This window comes from Rhea pennata, chromosome 1, assembly GCF_028389875.1.
Source record: "Rhea pennata isolate bPtePen1 chromosome 1, bPtePen1.pri, whole genome shotgun sequence".
NCBI lineage: Eukaryota > Metazoa > Chordata > Aves > Rheiformes > Rheidae > Rhea > Rhea pennata.
Window position 1 is genome coordinate 214,460,367 of NC_084663.1, and position 18,044 is coordinate 214,478,410.

General features: G+C 42.3%; 1 protein-coding gene across 1 annotated transcript in view; it reads right to left on the bottom strand.

The window, feature by feature from the left end:
• FCHSD2 (FCH and double SH3 domains 2) overlaps nucleotides 1–18,044 on the bottom strand; it is a 140,850-nt gene that overhangs the window by 20,542 nt on the left and 102,264 nt on the right. The window contains exons 9-12 of the mRNA XM_062578343.1: nucleotides 17,808–17,930; nucleotides 14,461–14,556; nucleotides 5,714–5,830; nucleotides 4,351–4,455 (exon numbers count right to left, since the gene is read on the bottom strand). Coding sequence (XP_062434327.1) covers nucleotides 4,351–4,455; nucleotides 5,714–5,830; nucleotides 14,461–14,556; nucleotides 17,808–17,930 — 441 coding nt within the window. The remainder of the gene's footprint in view (nucleotides 1–4,350; nucleotides 4,456–5,713; nucleotides 5,831–14,460; nucleotides 14,557–17,807; nucleotides 17,931–18,044) is intronic.

The following is an 18,044-nucleotide window of genomic DNA, read 5'->3' on the forward strand; positions in this document are numbered from 1 at the left end:
CAAATCAGCAGCTGCTTGAATTGAAAAACGCTGGGCAAATTGCAGTGCAGTGGCTCAGAGAGAGGACAATTCCTCTATTAGTCTACAGTCAAAAGTCGTGACTGCAACTTTTTGTTCTTCTTCGTCGCCTGCAAGTTATCTTTCCCTCATCTGGCCATCGCTAATGCAAAGGAATGCAGCAAATGCTTTTACCTCCTGAAAAGAATTACCGTTGTATTGCAAAATAAAACAGGTTTCTACTCAAAGCTTACATAGTTTATTTTTCTACTGATAGTATACATGGCAAAAATCTCTTTTGCTAATTAATGGTCCTGAAGTGACTTTGACAGCACCACTTTAAAGAGTGGGGACTGCTAAGGCCTGAAGCTAGAAGAAAAGGCCACTCCTAAATAAAAGTCAAAAGCTTACTGAATTCATGTAGTGGGATTTCTTAAGAAATATTCTACACTACAAATAACTTACGCAGCAATATATAAAAGTCTCAAACACAACGTGGTTTACATACCTACCATTCAAAAATTTCTAATGTCTTTGAAATATAGAGTAGAAAATATTCATCAAAAGAGAAGGAAGAAAAAGGTCAGAGAAAATTAGTTAGCCATTGAGTCTTCTTAGACTCAAGCACCTGGCATTTTCTTCTGTTGCAAAACAGAATGTACGTTAAATATTAGAAAGATAAAGGATATTTTCACTACAAGGCACCAATTAGCACTGAAAAAATGGGAAAATATGCTCTTTTTTGAAACTCAGTTTTCTACTACTTAATAATACTGCAAAATACCTCCCTCTAAAAAAAATGTTCAAAGAAAAGTCCATGCTTTCAATCTCTTCTGAATACTACCTGATATTTAGGGGGAATCATAGAACCGGTAAGGTTGGAAGGGACCTCTGGAGATCAGCTAGGCCAACCCCCCTGCTCAAGCAGGGTCAACTACAGCACGTTAGACAGGGTTGCATCCAGGCGGGACTTGAATCTCTCCACAGAAAGAGACTCCACAACCTCTCTGAGCAACCTGGTCCAGGGCTCTGTCACCCATTTCTCATTAGGACATATGTACATTACTCTGCACTCATTTCTCATTAGATTGGAGACTTGCATGCTATTTTATGTTCTTCTTCATAGTTTTTATGAATCACTTTCCTGGCAAGGTACCTCCCTTCCTGTATGTTTCCCAATAAAGCTCTATCCATCCCTCAACCTCTGGAAAAGACCATTTTCTATTACAGCACCCAACGGGGTTTAATTCTTATCCTGCATATCTCTCTCTCTCTCTCTCTCTCTGTTTTTTAATACATATAGAGATATATGCACACATCTTCCACTTCTTGGCACTCTTCTTCTCAGTTAATCTTCTGTAGTTGTGGGCCAAGGGAACTTGCAATTTTGTCTAAAGCTCTTTTCGCTAAGACGCTCAGAAATGCCACCCTTCTGCTGGGCAAAAGCCCTCAATACTCTCAATTTTGGCACGGACAATAACATGGCCTAATTTTTACTGCTGAGATCTTTCTTAAATCATGGCTATTGCAACTCTTATCTTCAAAGCTCTAACTTGCCAGGACTCCACAAATAAAGTTCTGCCAGTTTTTCTCCTTTTCTCTCCTTCCTCAAACAGATTTTCACTGATTTATTGGGTTCTGTTAATTATACCTTCTTAAGACCCACAGGTACTGAGGGACCCATGCACCCCTGGGTACTGAGGAAGCTGGCGGATGTTGTTGCCAGGCCGCTCTCCATCATCTTGGAAAGGTCCTGGAGAACTGGAGAGGTGCCTGAGGACTGGAAGAAAGCCAACGTCACTCTAGTCTTCAAGAAGGGCAAGAAGCAGGAGCCAGGCAACTCTAGGCCGGTCAGCCTCACCTCCATCCCTGGAAAGGTGATGGAACAGCTCCTTCTGGATGTCATCTCCAGACATATGGAGGAAAAGAAGGTGATCAGGAGTAGCCAGCATGGATTCAGTAAGGGGAAATCCTGCTTAACCAATCTGACAGCATTCTATGATGGAACGACTGGCTGGGTAGGTGAGGGCAGAGCAGTGGATGTTGTGTACCTTGACTTCAGCAAGGCTTTTGACACTGTCTCCCATCACATCATCCCAGAGAAGCTCAGCAAGTGTGGGTTAGACGAGTGGACAGTGAGGTGGATTGAGAACTGGCTGAAAGGCAGAGCTCAGAGGGTCGACATCAGTGGCGTGGAGTCTAGCTGGAGGCCTGTGGCTAGTGATGTCCCCCAGGGCTCAGTACTGGGTCCCATCCTGTTCATCTTCTTCATCAATGACCTGGATGAGGGGACAGAGTGCCTCCTCAGCACGTTTGCTGATGATACCAAGCTGGGAGGAGTGGCTGACACACCTGAGGGCTGTGCTGCCATTCAGAGAGACCTGGACAGGCTGGAGAGCTGGGTGGACAGGAACCTCCTGAAGTTCAACAAGGGCAAGTGCAGAGTCCTGCCCCTAGGGAGAAATAACCCTAGGCACCACTACAAGCTTGGGGCTGACCTTGTGGAGAGCAGCTCTGCAGAGAAGGACCTGGGAGTGCTGGTGGATGACAAGTTGACCATGAGCCAGCAATGTGCCCTGGTGGCCAGGAAGGCCAATGGTCTCCTGGAGTGCATTAGGAAGAGTGTTGCCAGCAGGTGGAGGGAGGTGATCCTGCCCCTCTCCTCCGCCCTGGCGAGGCCTCATCTCAAGTCCTGTGTCCAGTTCTGGGCTCCCCACTACAACAGAGACATGGAGCTACTGGAGAGAGTCCAGCATAGGGCTGCGAGGATGATCAGAGGGCTGGAGCACCTGCCCTCTGAGGAACGGCTGCGAGAGCTGGGCCAGTTCAGCCTGGGGAAGAGAAGACTGAGGGGGGATCTTATCAATGTGTACACGTACCTGAAGGGAGGGTGTCAAGGGGATGGGGACAAACTATTTTCGGTTGTCCCTTGTGACAGGACAAGAGGAATCGAAGCACAGGAAGTTCCACCTGAATGCAAGGAGGAATTTCTTCCCTGTGAGAGTGACAGAGCCCTGGACCAGGTTGCCCAAAGAGGTTGTGGAGTCTCCTTCTCTGGAGATCTTCAAGGCCTGCCTGGATGCAACCCTGTCTACCATGCTGTAGGTGACCCTGCTTGAGCAGGGGGGTTGGACTAGCTGATCTCCAGAGGTCCCTTCCAACCTCAACCATTCTGTGATTCTGCGAAGACCTGCAAACATGTACTTCAGTTCTAGAACTGATCTCATCCGTACCTTTTACACTATTTTTGTGCAAGAACCTTCTCCTCATTTTATTTCTTTCTGGTGCTGCTTTTGTTTTTCTTTCTCACATTCTCTGTCCTTGCATGTTTAATCATTAACTATAGTACCCTGGAGTGCAGCTTGTTTGAAATGGTTACTCAAGATAAAATACTGATGCATTTTAAGACATTTTTTAATAGATTATATTATGAATTTGTTTTAAAAATGCTAACATCTATTACATTAGTAGGAGGAATATTTCTATTCTGTATCTTCTAACCTCTCAAACTCTAAATCACATTCTTAATTACATCAGGTACTCCAAGTACCTACCAGTATGAGAAGCACTTAACTGAAATAATTACATTTGCTTTACGGTTTTAATTAAGCAGCCCACTCAGCTGAAAACTAATAGATTAGTTCCTGTTGTTTCCAATAGGTTTTTGAATCACTGGCCATGAAAACAATTAAGTTTTTATCAACCTAACATTGGTAATCAAATATGAAGCTAGTTTATCTTCTCTTGAGTCTCTTTTTATTTTATTTTTTTATCCAGAATAGGTCTTATTAGCCTCTGTAACCTTTTCAAAAGCACGGCAGAATAAAAGTACAAAGAGATACAAAGATTACATCAAATGTTTTCTCATCTACGTTACAAATAAATTTGTATATTAAAGAAATACTAGAGCACAAGGCAGATCACCATGTGGTAGTTGCTTCTAGAAGCCAAATACTTGAGTATAGAGATACAATCATCACTTTCCAGTATCAACTCCATCAAGCACAAGGAAACTAGCAAATCAGAGATTGTTTTTTCTCTATATAACTTAAGACAAAATCCCTAAAATGTGTGTATTTTCATCTCTGCACAATAGGAGAAAACACAGTAAGTTACATCACTCTTCATCAGGAAGATTTTTTTTTTTTAATATTGCTCTTCTAATCTCTTGAGTCTTTCTTTAAGTTGATTCAGTGATTTGAGAGGTATGAAATCAAGGAAGAAAAAAGCATCTTAAAATTCCCTGGTGCTTTGATGCTAAAAGCTTACATTTCCACTCACAAAATTCAACAGCTGTAATATATATCCTACTGTAGAAAGAAGCTGAACATGCCAAAATAATTTCATTCTTACCTCAGCCTTGCGAATACTCTCTCTGGCTTCATCTATTTTCTGCTCCAGTTCTGCGCGGGTTTGCTCAGACATCACAGGCCCATGGCACTCTAGCTCCTCAAGCGTCTGTCAAAAATAAGAAAATACATCACAGGGTTAGCACATGCTCATAAGCCATTTGCACGATCAGTATTTACGACAATTCACAAAAATCATCATCTGATTAGATGCTAGGTTAACAGATGATACTGTATTCCAGAAGAAAAAAGATGATGACTAAAGGCAAAACACAGTTTAAAGGCATCTCCCATGGCAATTCAATCTAAGGAAATGCTTCAACATACACAAAGGAAAACATTAAGTTGTGATAAGTATGAATTAACTCATCGATATGTTATTAATCACATATACAAAACAGACAGGCTGTTCCATCTTTGTGTCAAGTTCAACGTGCATCTTCAACAGGGAGTGCCTGTTTTGTTTTTTTTTTTTTTTTCCAGAATGCCCCCTTTTTTCTCTCAGGGGAATCCTTCTACCATCTTTCAGATACAGACTTAAGATCCTCTCTGTTTATACCCTCCACCTGGTGCTACAACTTCTAATTGTTGCTGTAGAGCAATCCAGGTTCAACAGAATTCATGCAAGATGGTAAACCTATTTTGGTCTTGCTTTTTGTTTGATGCTTTCTCCTGCAAAGTTTGGGGGCAAAACCACATAGACTATTATAAAATATTACAGATATTACCATATAGCCACATGCTCCTTAACTGAATTCAATATACTCTGAGCGAGTTGGGCTTGACCTGAGCATGTGTAACGTATCTGATCTCTCTAGGCAGAGGTTAGCTACTTCCCTCTCATATCTGAGCTCTGATGGAGTTTAGAGGTTTAGATTCTCTGCAGACAAGAATACAGGAGCCTTGGTGTAAAAGCTGTAGGAACTTTGTAACCCAGACTGAAAGGGTGCACTGAAAGGATGCATTTCTAGTACAGCTTAACTCCTAGGTAGTTGCATCTGCACCTGCACTCCAAAACATCCAAAACACAACTACCCGAGGCCCCAGATTAGCCTAAATACAGCCCTAAGTCCCTCTATTTTGTATATTTTGTATTTTATATTTTGTAATTTTCAGATTTATATGGGAATAACATAAATTAGTGCAAGCCCATGAGTTTGAGGAGCAGCTAACTTGGCTGTTGGAGGGTGCGCCACCAAAAAAAAAAAAAAAAGAAAGAAAGAAAGAAAAGATAATAAAAAAAAAGGCAGGTGACCTAGAAAGAAAATACAACAAAAATAATTCCTTGGTGCTTCCAGCAGTTCTTATCTCATGCAGTAGGGAGCTGCAACAAATACAATCAGCAAACTAGTGTTTTTCTAACCTACCCGCTGATTGTGGATGATGTTCTTGTGTTCACGTGCTACGCGGGTAGCCCATTTCCGAGCCTCCTTGTTGAGGCTGTGCTCTTCGGTTGTTCCAGTTTCCGATTCTAGTTGTCGACTCTGGAACAGAAAGCAACAAGAGAACGAGTCACGATGTAGACCTGGGGCTACCTCCGCAGATACGATAATATTTAGCTGTACGGTAACTTTACCTTGTATTTATCAGCCTGGAATCTTGTTTTGTACAAAACAAGAGAGATTCAACAAAAACAACTCTCTGCCTTACGAACTTTGTCATGATATCATGTTATGGAAAAGCAGCTATGAAGGCAAATCAAAGTTCAAAAGAATTTGCAACGCGCTGTCTCCGGAAAGTCAGCCTTACTGTGAGACTGAATGCCAAACGCAGTCCTACTGCAATGAAACAATTCCCCATGAACGAAACTGCAATACTATTTCACCAAGACACGGCATCAAAGAGACGAAGAACGACGAGGCAAGGAACCCACCTTGTTTCTAAAATAAAGATGCATTATAGGAAGCAAAGATAAAAGGTTAGGTGCCATACAAGGGGCCATTTAGGCTCGTTCTCTGTAATTTTTGATCAAATTGTAATGCAATCAAATATTTTAGAACAGCATAGCCATTTTCTCTGTCCAAAAAAATTATTTTGTCTGCAAAAAGCAAGCCTGGCACAGCAGAGCAGATTCTTCAAATAGGCATTTCAGTGGTTTCTCCAGCTAAGTGAATGACTGCTCCGAACGGGAGCCTCAGCAACAACCCTCTCTCCTTGGGTGACTTGTTTACTCGCACGAATCTCGCCGCTGAGACCCCTGGCTGAAGCTACGAGGCCTGACTCAGCTCAGCCCCCCGCCACGCCGCGTTCCTGTTTACCGCCGGTCCTCTTCGCGCCGACATGATCTTGCAAAGCCTTGGGAGAGCGACTGAAAAAAAAATCCCCCCTATGAATTTTCAGTCAAGGAGAGCTAGCGTGCGTCGTGCTACTCCGAACAAACCGGCGGTGCGTAAGCCCCAACAGGGCACAGGAGAAAAATGACGGCTTTACGGTTTTCTTCTTCTCTGTCGCACGGTTAAAAGATGCGATTTTTCTACGCGAGGCGCAGTTTGGAGCCAGAGCAGACTCTGCAGGCAGGCAAACGCGGCTCCGGGCGGAAGACTCCAAGGTTAGTCGGCAGGAGGAAGCGAGCGGAGCAGAAAGACACGGTGAGAAGCTTCAAACCGACGCGGAAGAAGCGATCGCGTTAGCTACAGGTACGTTACGAGGGGAAAGTGGTAGGATTTGTGTCAAGAAAGGATGACAAGTTTAAAATCACTATTTGGTAGAGCCCAGGGGGATATGGAAAAGAGATACGGGGAAAACAAACCGAAGCGTTCCCGAAAGGCAGCTTTTTGTGCCTTTAGATTACGCTGCCTTTACGGGAGAGGCAGTAATGCTACCACATGCTGAAGTAACAGAGGAGTCCGCTGAATATAAAGCAAAAATCACTTCTGCTTGTTCTTTCCTTCAGTTAAACTCTTTTTTCAAATCCAAATTGACCCTGGCTTTTATTCTCAAGTTTGCTGAGCCCGAAACGTTCACGGGCTCACGGGGCGGCTCCAGGGCTGCTTTCTGCCTCCCTTTCCGAAGCTGCAAATTCACCGAGAAGTCTGTGATGCTTCAACCCATCCCTAGGGTATAGAAATAAGGTATATAAATTACTCCTCAGCCAAAGAGGGGTGGAGGTACGTCCTTTGCCTGCTTTTACTGAAGTGGCTTTATACTATCCTTGGGTTTTTCTTTCGTTACTGCTTGAGCTCTTTAATTTTCGACATTAAACAATCCCATTAAAACGTTGCAAAATGTGAGAGCACAAACACACGGGATTTATTTAGGCACGTTCAAGCCTTAAATTAAGACTACGTTTGACCTCAGGTTTTCCCACACTTAACGGAGTAAATATTTTTGTACAAGCTCCTCTTCCACAGCTTCTGACTGGGTCTTAAGGGTCACAAGCCCGAGCAAATTTGCTCGACGGTGCCTCTCCCCTGTAAAACAGAATGAATTTTCATCGTTCCCACCGGCATCGCTCCTACCAAGCATCTCATCTCCATTAGGAATGAACAGAGGCTCCATTTCAATTGCTTGATAACATTCTGCATTATCCCAAGCGTGCTCTTGGTTTATAATCTATTTATTAAAAGCGCTTGACCAGAAAAAAAATGAATGTAAACCTTGCGGCTATTCCTAAGGGCATACTGAAAAAAGAAATGAATCGTTATTGGATCGGAGTGCTTTATTAGTTATTCATAAAGCAGTATTGTATCCATGCAGACCTCACCCTAGCTTTAAGGTCTACAGAATAAACACAAAAATGGGTTAATAAGAAGTGCGCCCAGTCCCATGGTCTGTGTGGATACCAGAAATACAAGCAAAAGCAAGAGCTCAGATCTAGAGGCAAAATTCAGTCTCCTGGAGAAGATGCTGAAAACAAGGACTTCTACAGTAGTAACCTCTAAAATGCTCTCAAGAACCTGCACAGGACCAGGGAGCCTGGTGGAGATGCACCACTTGAATACTTGGCTGAGAAGACAGCACAAGGAGAAAGGTTTCAAGCTCATCGGGATCCGGAGCACTCCTTCAGCCAAGGGAACTTGCATAGCAGCAATGGACTTCACCTGACCTGTAAGAGACCAAGCTGCTGGAACTTAAAATTAAGAAGGTTGTGAAAGAACTTTAAGGCAGAAGAACAGGAGAAAGCTGATGGGCACTGAAGAGCATGTGCTTCAGGAGGACTTCAAAGATGATGCGAGAAGTCCAAATCCTCAGGTAAAGGATAGGTGAGAAGGGCACATCAAATAGGGGATGAAAAACCTGCTGCCTCTTAAACAGGTACAAGGAGAGGAGCCAAAGCAGTGATTTATCTGCTGTAGTAAGTGCAGATGAGGAACAGGAGTGTCCTAAAGACAGCTTGGAGTCAAATTAAGTTAATGAAGTGATCACCTGGATGGTACTGTAGTATCTCCACGGATTGAGATCCCAGGTCTAAATAAGAAGAATTTAGTACTGGGTCCACACGACTGATTGCCCAAGTGAGACAGACGGTGGCACTGCCCGCTGCCCTGCCGGTCTCCTGTTACCTCAACAGCTCTGCTGCAAAACTTTAGATTAAGCGCGAGCTCACATGCTTTCGGACTTCAGGCAGCGGCAAGATGTCCAATCGGTCGATTTATTCTCTTCCAAAAAGGAGGAAGACAAAACCACTTATCATGGCTAAGGAATGAAGAAAGAACTGAACAACCCGAGCTCAACGGAGATGAACTTTCTGCTTTCCTCTCCGAGCTTTGCTCTCACTGAAAGCAGTATTTAGCGCTAAAAATTCAATCAGTACACTGAGAGAAAATACCAGACGACACTGGCCAAGTAAAGAGCTTAAGAGACTAGCAATACGAGGCTGTTTCTTAAACTGACAACTGCGTTTAGTCTGTAGACACATGTTGCATCTCCAGTTTTGTCTGAAACGTTATTACAAGGGCAGAAGTCACTTCGGGACAAGGACAAACATGCACCTTGCATTCACTTTTTAATGCAATTAGATCTTTACGCAGACTGTACATGTAGAGTTTTAAAAGTTTAAAAACTTTTTTAAAAAAAAAAATAGAAGAAGTTGGCTCTTGAGCCTAAAAGCACACTGTTTTTCTAGCTGGAGACAAAAAAAATAGTAGTTCAACAAAGGAAAAAAGCAGTAAACGTTTATTGCATGCAAACCACTAACACGAAACACACCTAAAAAGCATAGCCAGTTCTTTTAAAAAGTTCAAAATAAGAGGTTACCATGCCAATGTTGAATTGCAAGCTCAATCTTATGATCAACACTTTGGAAAGCAGGATGGGATATGCATGACTTTTTTCACACAACTGACAGCTTAAAAACACCAACTTTAGGGAAACCATGAGTCAAATTTAGTGCTCGTTCTTTTTTTTTTTTTTTTTTTTCTATTATAGTAGAACTCATTTAATTTTAGTTCAACCAGGAGTGTGCTATGACTGCCTTGCATTTCAGGCCACACTGCTTAGCTTTAGAAAAACAAAATATTCACATATGGTTTTCCTTACGCTCAGAAGGATTAAAACAGACCTCAATCCATACGATATGATACGTTACGGTAAAGGTAAAAACACAAACCAACCAAATACCGCTGCTACTGCATAAATAACCATATTCTGCCTTTTAATCTAACAAAGTGACATCTCTTCTTGCCGCGATGAGCACGGCAGGGTGCAGCAGGAGAAGGAACGTCCTATCAGGCGGGAGGTAAAGAAAATAATTGCATTTAACCTCAGCACAAGAAAGACGATTCTGGGATATCTAAACAGAGGGAGAGGCTCCTGGGACTGTCGGACATCACCTGAGCTGCGAAACACTCATTACTCTTGCAGCCATAGCATGAGGGGGTTTATTCCCACAGAAGAAATGATCTGCAGCAAAATATTCCGGTACCGACAGATACCGAACCTGTTCTCTGCCATCTGCCGTGCCTGGAACGCTCCCCGTTAGAAGCACCCGCGAAGGGAGCACTTGTAAAGCTGTTACGTATGAAATAAATCTCCCTTTTTTGTTTTTAGGGGGACATTGCTTTCTTTTCTTTTGGGAAACAGAATATTAAATTGCTACGTTTTGTTCAGTTTTAGTGATCTATAAAGCCAGCCTGTGACGTTTGCAGTGCCTCACTTTTTCTTTTTTTTTTTTTCTTAAGTTTTTGTTATAGTTCAGATTAGAGAACAAGAATTGCAAATCCTAGTTTTCTCCTTTAAATTCTCCGGCCACCGCTCCCAGCGAGCGGCCGAGGCGGCTCTCGCGCCGGCCCGGCCCGCCGGCGGCGGTGGTGGCCGCTCTCCCGTGGGACCCGGTGCTCCCTGCTCGCACCTCCGCAGATCACGCCGGGCTTCGCTCGGGCAGTAATTACGGACGGTAAAAAGGAGCGTTAACTCCAGGGCGTGAACTTGCCACATTTTCTCCAAACCGACCTTTGGGTATAAACCTCGGATACGACTGCGTTATCTCCGACCTTAGATTTTAAGCAATCTTCTACCTCTGCTTCTGTTTTAAAGCACAGGCGACTTTACACGCAGAATGCATTTTCTGGTCTTCTTAATTTGGGCTTATTTACATGACGATGATTTTTCACTAACAGTTTGTATTTTACGAACTTTTTATTTATTTAAATATTTATAGCCAGCATCAAATATTCATGCTAAATAATTATAAGCTGTAAAATAAACAGTCATAAAACTGTAAAGAACTTTAAAATATTTAAATATACGTAACATTAAGTAAGTTTTAAGGATATTTTAAAATATTTACGTATGTTTAATATTAAATACAAATGCAAGTTGCGTCTAAACGCGCAAATAGAGGGGAAAAACCAAACGGACCTCTGACCAAATGCTGCATCTACACGCGCAAGCGGAAACCCGCTAAACCTAAGGTGTGATAAAGTAACGGGTACTGCACGTTTTCCAGACCGGTAAACTCTCATAAAAATAAAATCCGGCTGCATTTTGTACGTGGGTGCCGAAAGGGAAGGGGACCGCCGGCGGCGCGCGGCCGGGGAGCAGGGAAGAGCCCTACCTCCGTTCGGCGCCGCTGCCCTCCGGCACGGTGGACGGGATTTTTGCCGCTGGCCTCGTTTTTCTCACGGGATAACACGCAGTTCAAGGAAAAGAATCTTTTCCGAGCAGGAAATATAGGAAAGCTGGCTAATTTCCTTTGCGTTTTGCCCTGTTCTTATGGATACGCTTATCTCCGAAGCGTGGGGACAGCGTGTTTTCAACGCCACAGATTTCCGCAGACTTAATAAATATCACTTTCCTCGTGAGAGGATGTTTCAGGATTAAACTGTCACTACATCAAATATAATGTATGCTCAGAACGCGCAGTATCGTTTTTCTTACAAGGCCAAAAGGATGCCCAAAGACTTTTTTTCCCCCCCTTTTTTAATCCTGCTCTTCACAAAGGCCCAATCCATTCTCTGAAATCATTTATCGAAAGGATTAAAGCTGGTTGGGAGTTTATAAATTATTTCTTAGCTAAGCTTTTTTTCAAAAACACGCTACTTCTTGGAAGGGTTGCTACTACTACGAATTTATGTTAATCAAAATTAACTCAGACACAAACAATTTAAGTATTTTAGTAACATTAAAAGACTACTTTGACATTAACATTTGTTAGATAATGGAAAAAATAGCTAACTGATGTAAAATATTTTGTAGTGGATTTCTCTTTATGGGTGCTTTCAAGATTCTGCATTTTAGCTGGGATTAGCGGGACGCTGGGGAAATACGAAAATCTTGAATACCCTATTTCATACCTACTTTCCAGATAGTTCACGTAAAAGTAGAATTTACAAAAGCATTCGTAGCCTCTCCCGGAGATCCAGGTTCTGAATCCGTATTGTTTATAGCACCCATCTTGCCTACAATATTCACAATTACTACTTTTTCATCAGAGGAATACTTAAAACGCTCCGAGCTTGGACTCCAGACGCGCTATCAGGCGTTTTGTCTGATGAGAGGCCACACTCTGTTCTTCGAAAGCTTTAATATTAAACTGCTCGATTACACGGATAAATCACTCTGCTCGTATTTCTCCAATGTTAGCCGTTAGTATGAAAACAACCATGCATATCCCACAAAAACCAAAAACACCACCTGGTAATTTATATCTTCCACAAAGCGAACATGTGGCAAAAGAATGCTTGGTAGTTGTTCTTCGATTGAAGTTGTTCAATTAATTAGAATATCGAATTGCTGACAAATTCAAAAGCCAAATTCTGAACAAAACCTCTCATTCTATTCACTTCTTGAGTAACAGTGTAACCTGCAATTTTCTAAGTAGGATCCTGCTGGATGAGAATCGGTATTTGGATCGTGAGGAAGCTTGGACAACTCCTGTTTTTGTGAAAACTGCCTACAGTATAAACAGCTAGAAGCTCAGAAAAAGAAGAAATACAGTAACTCCGCAGCTCACGTGGGCTGGCCAGTGAAGTTTGCTGCGTCTGAGGTGCTGAGACCTCTTTAGACGTGAACCACCTACCACCTTCCAAAACACCGTCAAGTCAAGCAGTCCAAGCAGCGCACACCTACGCTGTCAGACCACCCAAGTGCCCTGTCAAAGAATCACCTGATTTTTAATGTTAAAGACCGTAAGAACAGGGAATTACAATTCTGTCTGACACGGTGACAGCCCTCCGGAAAAAAGAACAAAATTAAATTAGTGATGGGACTGTACTTCATCGGGGCATCCTAACAGCCTCCAGTCATTAGACAAGCTTCCCCATTCACGTTAGAGAATTATTACACACATCGCTATCTCGAGCTGCGAAATTTTAATTCATGCCCCTAAAAGATTAGAATATCAATTACAAATGCTGTGCAAGTGCAAAGGATGAGCGTGAAGCCGATCCCCAGAAATAACACAGATAAGTTGCCTTCTTCTTGTTTTATGTTAGCTTAAGTCTCGTTATGGAGATTTTTTTAAAAAAAAAAACACATATATATTATGCATTCTGTTGCCACTTCTGCATAAGCAACGTTAGCACCCCTGGTCACATGCACACCAGTAACACCACAGATGTCTAAGGCTGATCGTTAAGTACTACCATATACCTCTGCTATAGTCATTCTCATAGCACTGACAGGTGAGGGCTCAATATCCACCAGCTGAACTGCATTAAAACTCTAGAGGCAAAGATTGCACAGAGGTGAGAACACACGGCAAAGGTTAGAAACGCAATGCAAACACAGTCAGAAAGGCTCTGCTCGGTGTACGACGAGCAAGCTAAAAATTTACGTAAATAATTTGCTCTATATAGAGAAGCTAGAAGAAAACTTAAGAGTCACGTTTGGTTAAGAAGGAAAGACAAGAAAAACTGTGTTAGAGCTGTTAGGCAAAAATCACTCTTATTATCTATTAGCTATCCTTTAATAGAACTCCTGAAATTAATCACTCAAGCTGTGTCAGGTTATTAAATATGAATTCAAGTAATAAAAAAAGCTGCACAAGGTTAATTCTTTATAAATCTGACTTGTTTTAAATTGGTATTTTTTTTAAATAATGCTAGTAGTGTTGGTGGGACATCAATCACTTTTTTAAGCACTGTTAGGAAATGTATTTGCACACACTGATTTACTTCAGTTCATTAATGATTGCTACGGAAGTGATGCATGTCCCAGAATAATATTTTCAGAGATTATTTCGGAATGCAGATTTTAACTGTTTTCATCTTAAATCAGGAATTTGCTCTGCATGCATCTATAGATACTCCTTGAGTAAATTAGAGGAAAACAGACATTTTATATGGCGTATCATTACTCAATTTGTAAGCCAGTAATAGTGAATGTTTCAAGAACCTCAACAGCACATCAAAAGCCAAACAAAGTTGAGTATAAAATATGCTGAAAGCGGAGAAGCGCAGGACCGTTAGTCACACAGTCTGGTTACAGAAAAGATCCAGCTCTTTCGTGGATGACAACGCTGGCGTTGTGCCTGTTTGATGTTTTGTTATCATCACCCACCTACCGTAAGCCGATCTGCTGGAATCTGTCCGCTTTCCCTTTCCTCTCCGAAAACGCAGCCTAAGGCTAACGCCTACCAGGATACCGGTGCACGCTATTTTTGCACCCATCTATAATGAAGTTCTTAGAAATACAGCAAGAATAAATGAACCAAAGAACTCAGCAATGTTCTTACAGCGTCACTGTCGCACGGCTGGAACTGGAAAGGTTGCGGCTTGTGAAACACGGAGTTCTCCTGTAGAAACAGCTGCAGATTGTAATCCCGCACCACCTGAGGAAAGAGGAAACACCAGTGAGACCAGCTACTCTGTACACGTAAAAGCATCGTGCAAACGCTGCTAGCCTCAGATTAGGACGCCGCTTCGATCGGAGATGGGATCTGCAGCAGAACCATGAATGCAGCAAAACCGGATTTCCTCCGTTTTGTCCCCGAAGGAAATGCAGAACGAGGCCCCGAGCAATACGATCCGCAGTTACCCCCGAGTGACTGGTAGGACAGACACTGGGAGACAGAGACCCAGCACGTACCTACCGTTAACCAACAAAATAAAATACCACACAGGAAATAACAACTCCCAAGTATATAGGTATACGGTATGTAGTGTCACTACCACAAACATCCTTCTCTCCTTTCGTGGATAATTTCTCGTATGGAGTTATTTCTTAGGTGTCCTGTTTTTACGCAAGTTATTAGTTGCAGCAGCTGAAAATAGTATTTGGAATAAAGCAGGTAAAAATCAATAAAAAATGCATTACTCTATATTGCACAGCTTTCAGAGAAACCGCTCCTACTTTGCCATATTAAAACTACTCACTCCAGCTACCAAATTTGTTTAAATGAGACATTTCAGGCAGCATGGCATGTATCACTGAACTCCAGTCGCAAATTACATATACCTACAAAGAAAAACTCCGTAATTGTAGTATTAAAAATAGGATCACAAGATGACAAACTCGGCAAGGTTTTAATTGCCTCAGTTGATGGAAATGCCTAAATAGCAACAAGATACTATAAAAATGAATTACCACAGTGAGGATTTAAACGAGCAGAAATCTGTACCAAGGATGATGGTTATCCAGAAACAGCAGCAGCGTCGTATACGGCCAAGAACAGCAGCCTGCAGCATAATTCTGAAAACACAACTTGCTCTCTGATATATTAAAATGTTGACAGTTGTGTTACTGAAATACTGAATTGCAGGAATAAAACCTTTAATCTGCAATTCGGGAAGTGCGAGAGGAGGGATCACCCGCGGCTGCAGAAGGGGCCGAGCGCAGACCCCGGCCTCGGGGTCACCGACGCCGAGCGGCTCCTTTTCGGACACGAGGCGTCCTGGACACGGCCACGCGCGCTTTGCATCGCGGCTTCCACCAGGCAGACGCGGCGCGAGCCCGACGGCCTGCGGCACCTGACGTCCAGCGGGGTCTTTTTGCAGCGTGAAGGTTGTAAAGGACGGGGATACAAAGCCAGTTTTTCATTTTCTTCTTTTAAAAAGCCTCAGAAAGGGCAAAACTTTACCCAGTCCTCTATTAAACAGCGAACGCGTTGTATATGTATGCACGTATATGCAATTTGGCATAAGATTTGATGTTGCACATCTAAGAATGTGACTGCAACTGAACGAAATACTAAGCCAAAGCTGGAGATAACTGGCCTGTTTTCACATATATCTTCAGACATAAACACAACGCACAACTCTGCCACTTCAAACATACGTAACTGTTTTAACTCAGCTTCAATTAAAAAAAGATCCCCAAAGTGCCGCTACCAAAGACAGAACACAGCCCATACTGGAAAATTTTAAAGCAAAAGACCTTTTCTTCCAGTTATTTTGACAAAATAAGCTTTCACAGTCAAACTCTAACTCTTAAGCAACTAGTTTTCTCAAAAAAAAAAAAAATACCATCTTAACAAGAACACTCATGAGAAATTTTCTTTGAAAGGCAAAACATTTAGTTTTAAGTAAGAGCAACTCTATTATAACGTCAGTGCTGGTGTGAGACAGTGCAAGTCCAGCAAATAAATACCCTGCATATTTGACAGTTATTAAAAAGAAAATAAGAGAGGCTTTTAAGCAACACAATATTCTCAGGGTTTAACAGAAACTTTCCCAAATGAAGTGCCTGTTATTCAATGTTATCGTGCATTTTTCCCATGAAGCCAATGTCAATAAATGTATCTGAAAATAGACTTGAAATCAAATGTTTAATAGATATTAAACGCAGAAATAATGCATGGCCAGAGATAGGCATAAACAGAATGATTCGCTCTGGACCGGTGAAGCTTCTTAACAGCAACATCGCAACGTCCAGTCATCCGAAGCAGCTAATGGAATTTCACAAGCTGCTCAGACTAAAATTCGATTTTTGCGTATTTAAAAGATAAGCCCAAGAAGTACGAGTCTCGAGCAAGACCCAGCCCCTGAGAAGGAGCTCGGATTGCGTTCTCACACGCTCCGCGCCGGAGGGACGAGACGGGTCGCTCCCACGCCGCGCCGATCCGGCACGGCTCACCGCGGAGCAGCGTCTCGGAGGCGGCGCGGCGAGCCCACCCGCGTCGGCCGCCCGGGGAGCTTTACGGATCCAGAAGATTTTCAGGCCGCTTGAACGATGTACACAAAGGTCAGCTATTGAAAGCCCTTTTCCAGCAGAAGAGAATACAGTATTTTCATCATTTTTTGCAGTAACTGCCAAGTAAATTCCACGACTAGTTAGAATGAAGCAATTTTTAATCCAGCTGCTTTAGCTTAATGAGATACAAGTTAACGTGCTTGCAGGTGAGTAAGGAACGCGTGAAAAACGTGGCTTCCTGCGGCGCAGGCTGTGCGAAGCGGGCTCTGTTGTGTGGGTGGTCATGGAGTACACATAAAGGAATATTATGACTGCACCAAAACTCTTCAAGTCTGCTTGGTTTGAGGCTTGTTGGCGGGTTTTTTTTATTATTATTATTTTTTAGCCCAGCTGACGAATTATTCAAGGATCAAAATTATCCTGGAAGGGATCACGTATTTCTGATTTTGGCTGCTTGACAAGGCAAATAAACCATGTCTATAACGAGATACTAATCTGCTTTCTGTATTTGCCATTCTTAATTCAAAGGAGAAAAAGCTGCAATATTTTGTTTTTAAGCTGACAGTAAATTATTAAGGAATGATCCAAACAGTCTTATGCAGCCCTACTGCGATGGATGACTAATGCTATTCCAGAATACACAGAACAGAACCTTCAGCTGCAATTTTTCTCTATATACATGTAGAGTGAATATAACTGGACATCCCTCGTTTGCTCTTCTCTAAAGATTTTGTGCTATGTAAATACACTCATGAGAACGCAACCTGGGTGGCAATAGGAAAAATTCTCCCCAAGAAAACAGCCTAGTTGCTTTTAACCTAATGCCACTCAGGGATAACCAAAAATAATGACCCTTCAGATTTGTCGTTATTTTGGAAGCAAATCTTAAGATTGAGAACTTATATATGCTGCAAGTATTTAGTTACAAAGGATCGCTCAGGGAAAACTTACCCTGCTGGAAGTCTCCAGTAAAAACTGGAATGTGTTTTGTACAGCTTGACATGTCTCTAGCTCAGTCCTGCTGAATGCCATTAAATAATCCTTAAGGTGATCGTATACGTTTCCATCGAGAGCCTATACGAAGAGGGAAAAAATTAAACACAAGTGGTAAGTACTTTAGAACGTGCATCCTCCATATGCAAGCTCCTGCTTTTGAAGATGCCCATATTCCTTTTTTTTTTTTTTTTT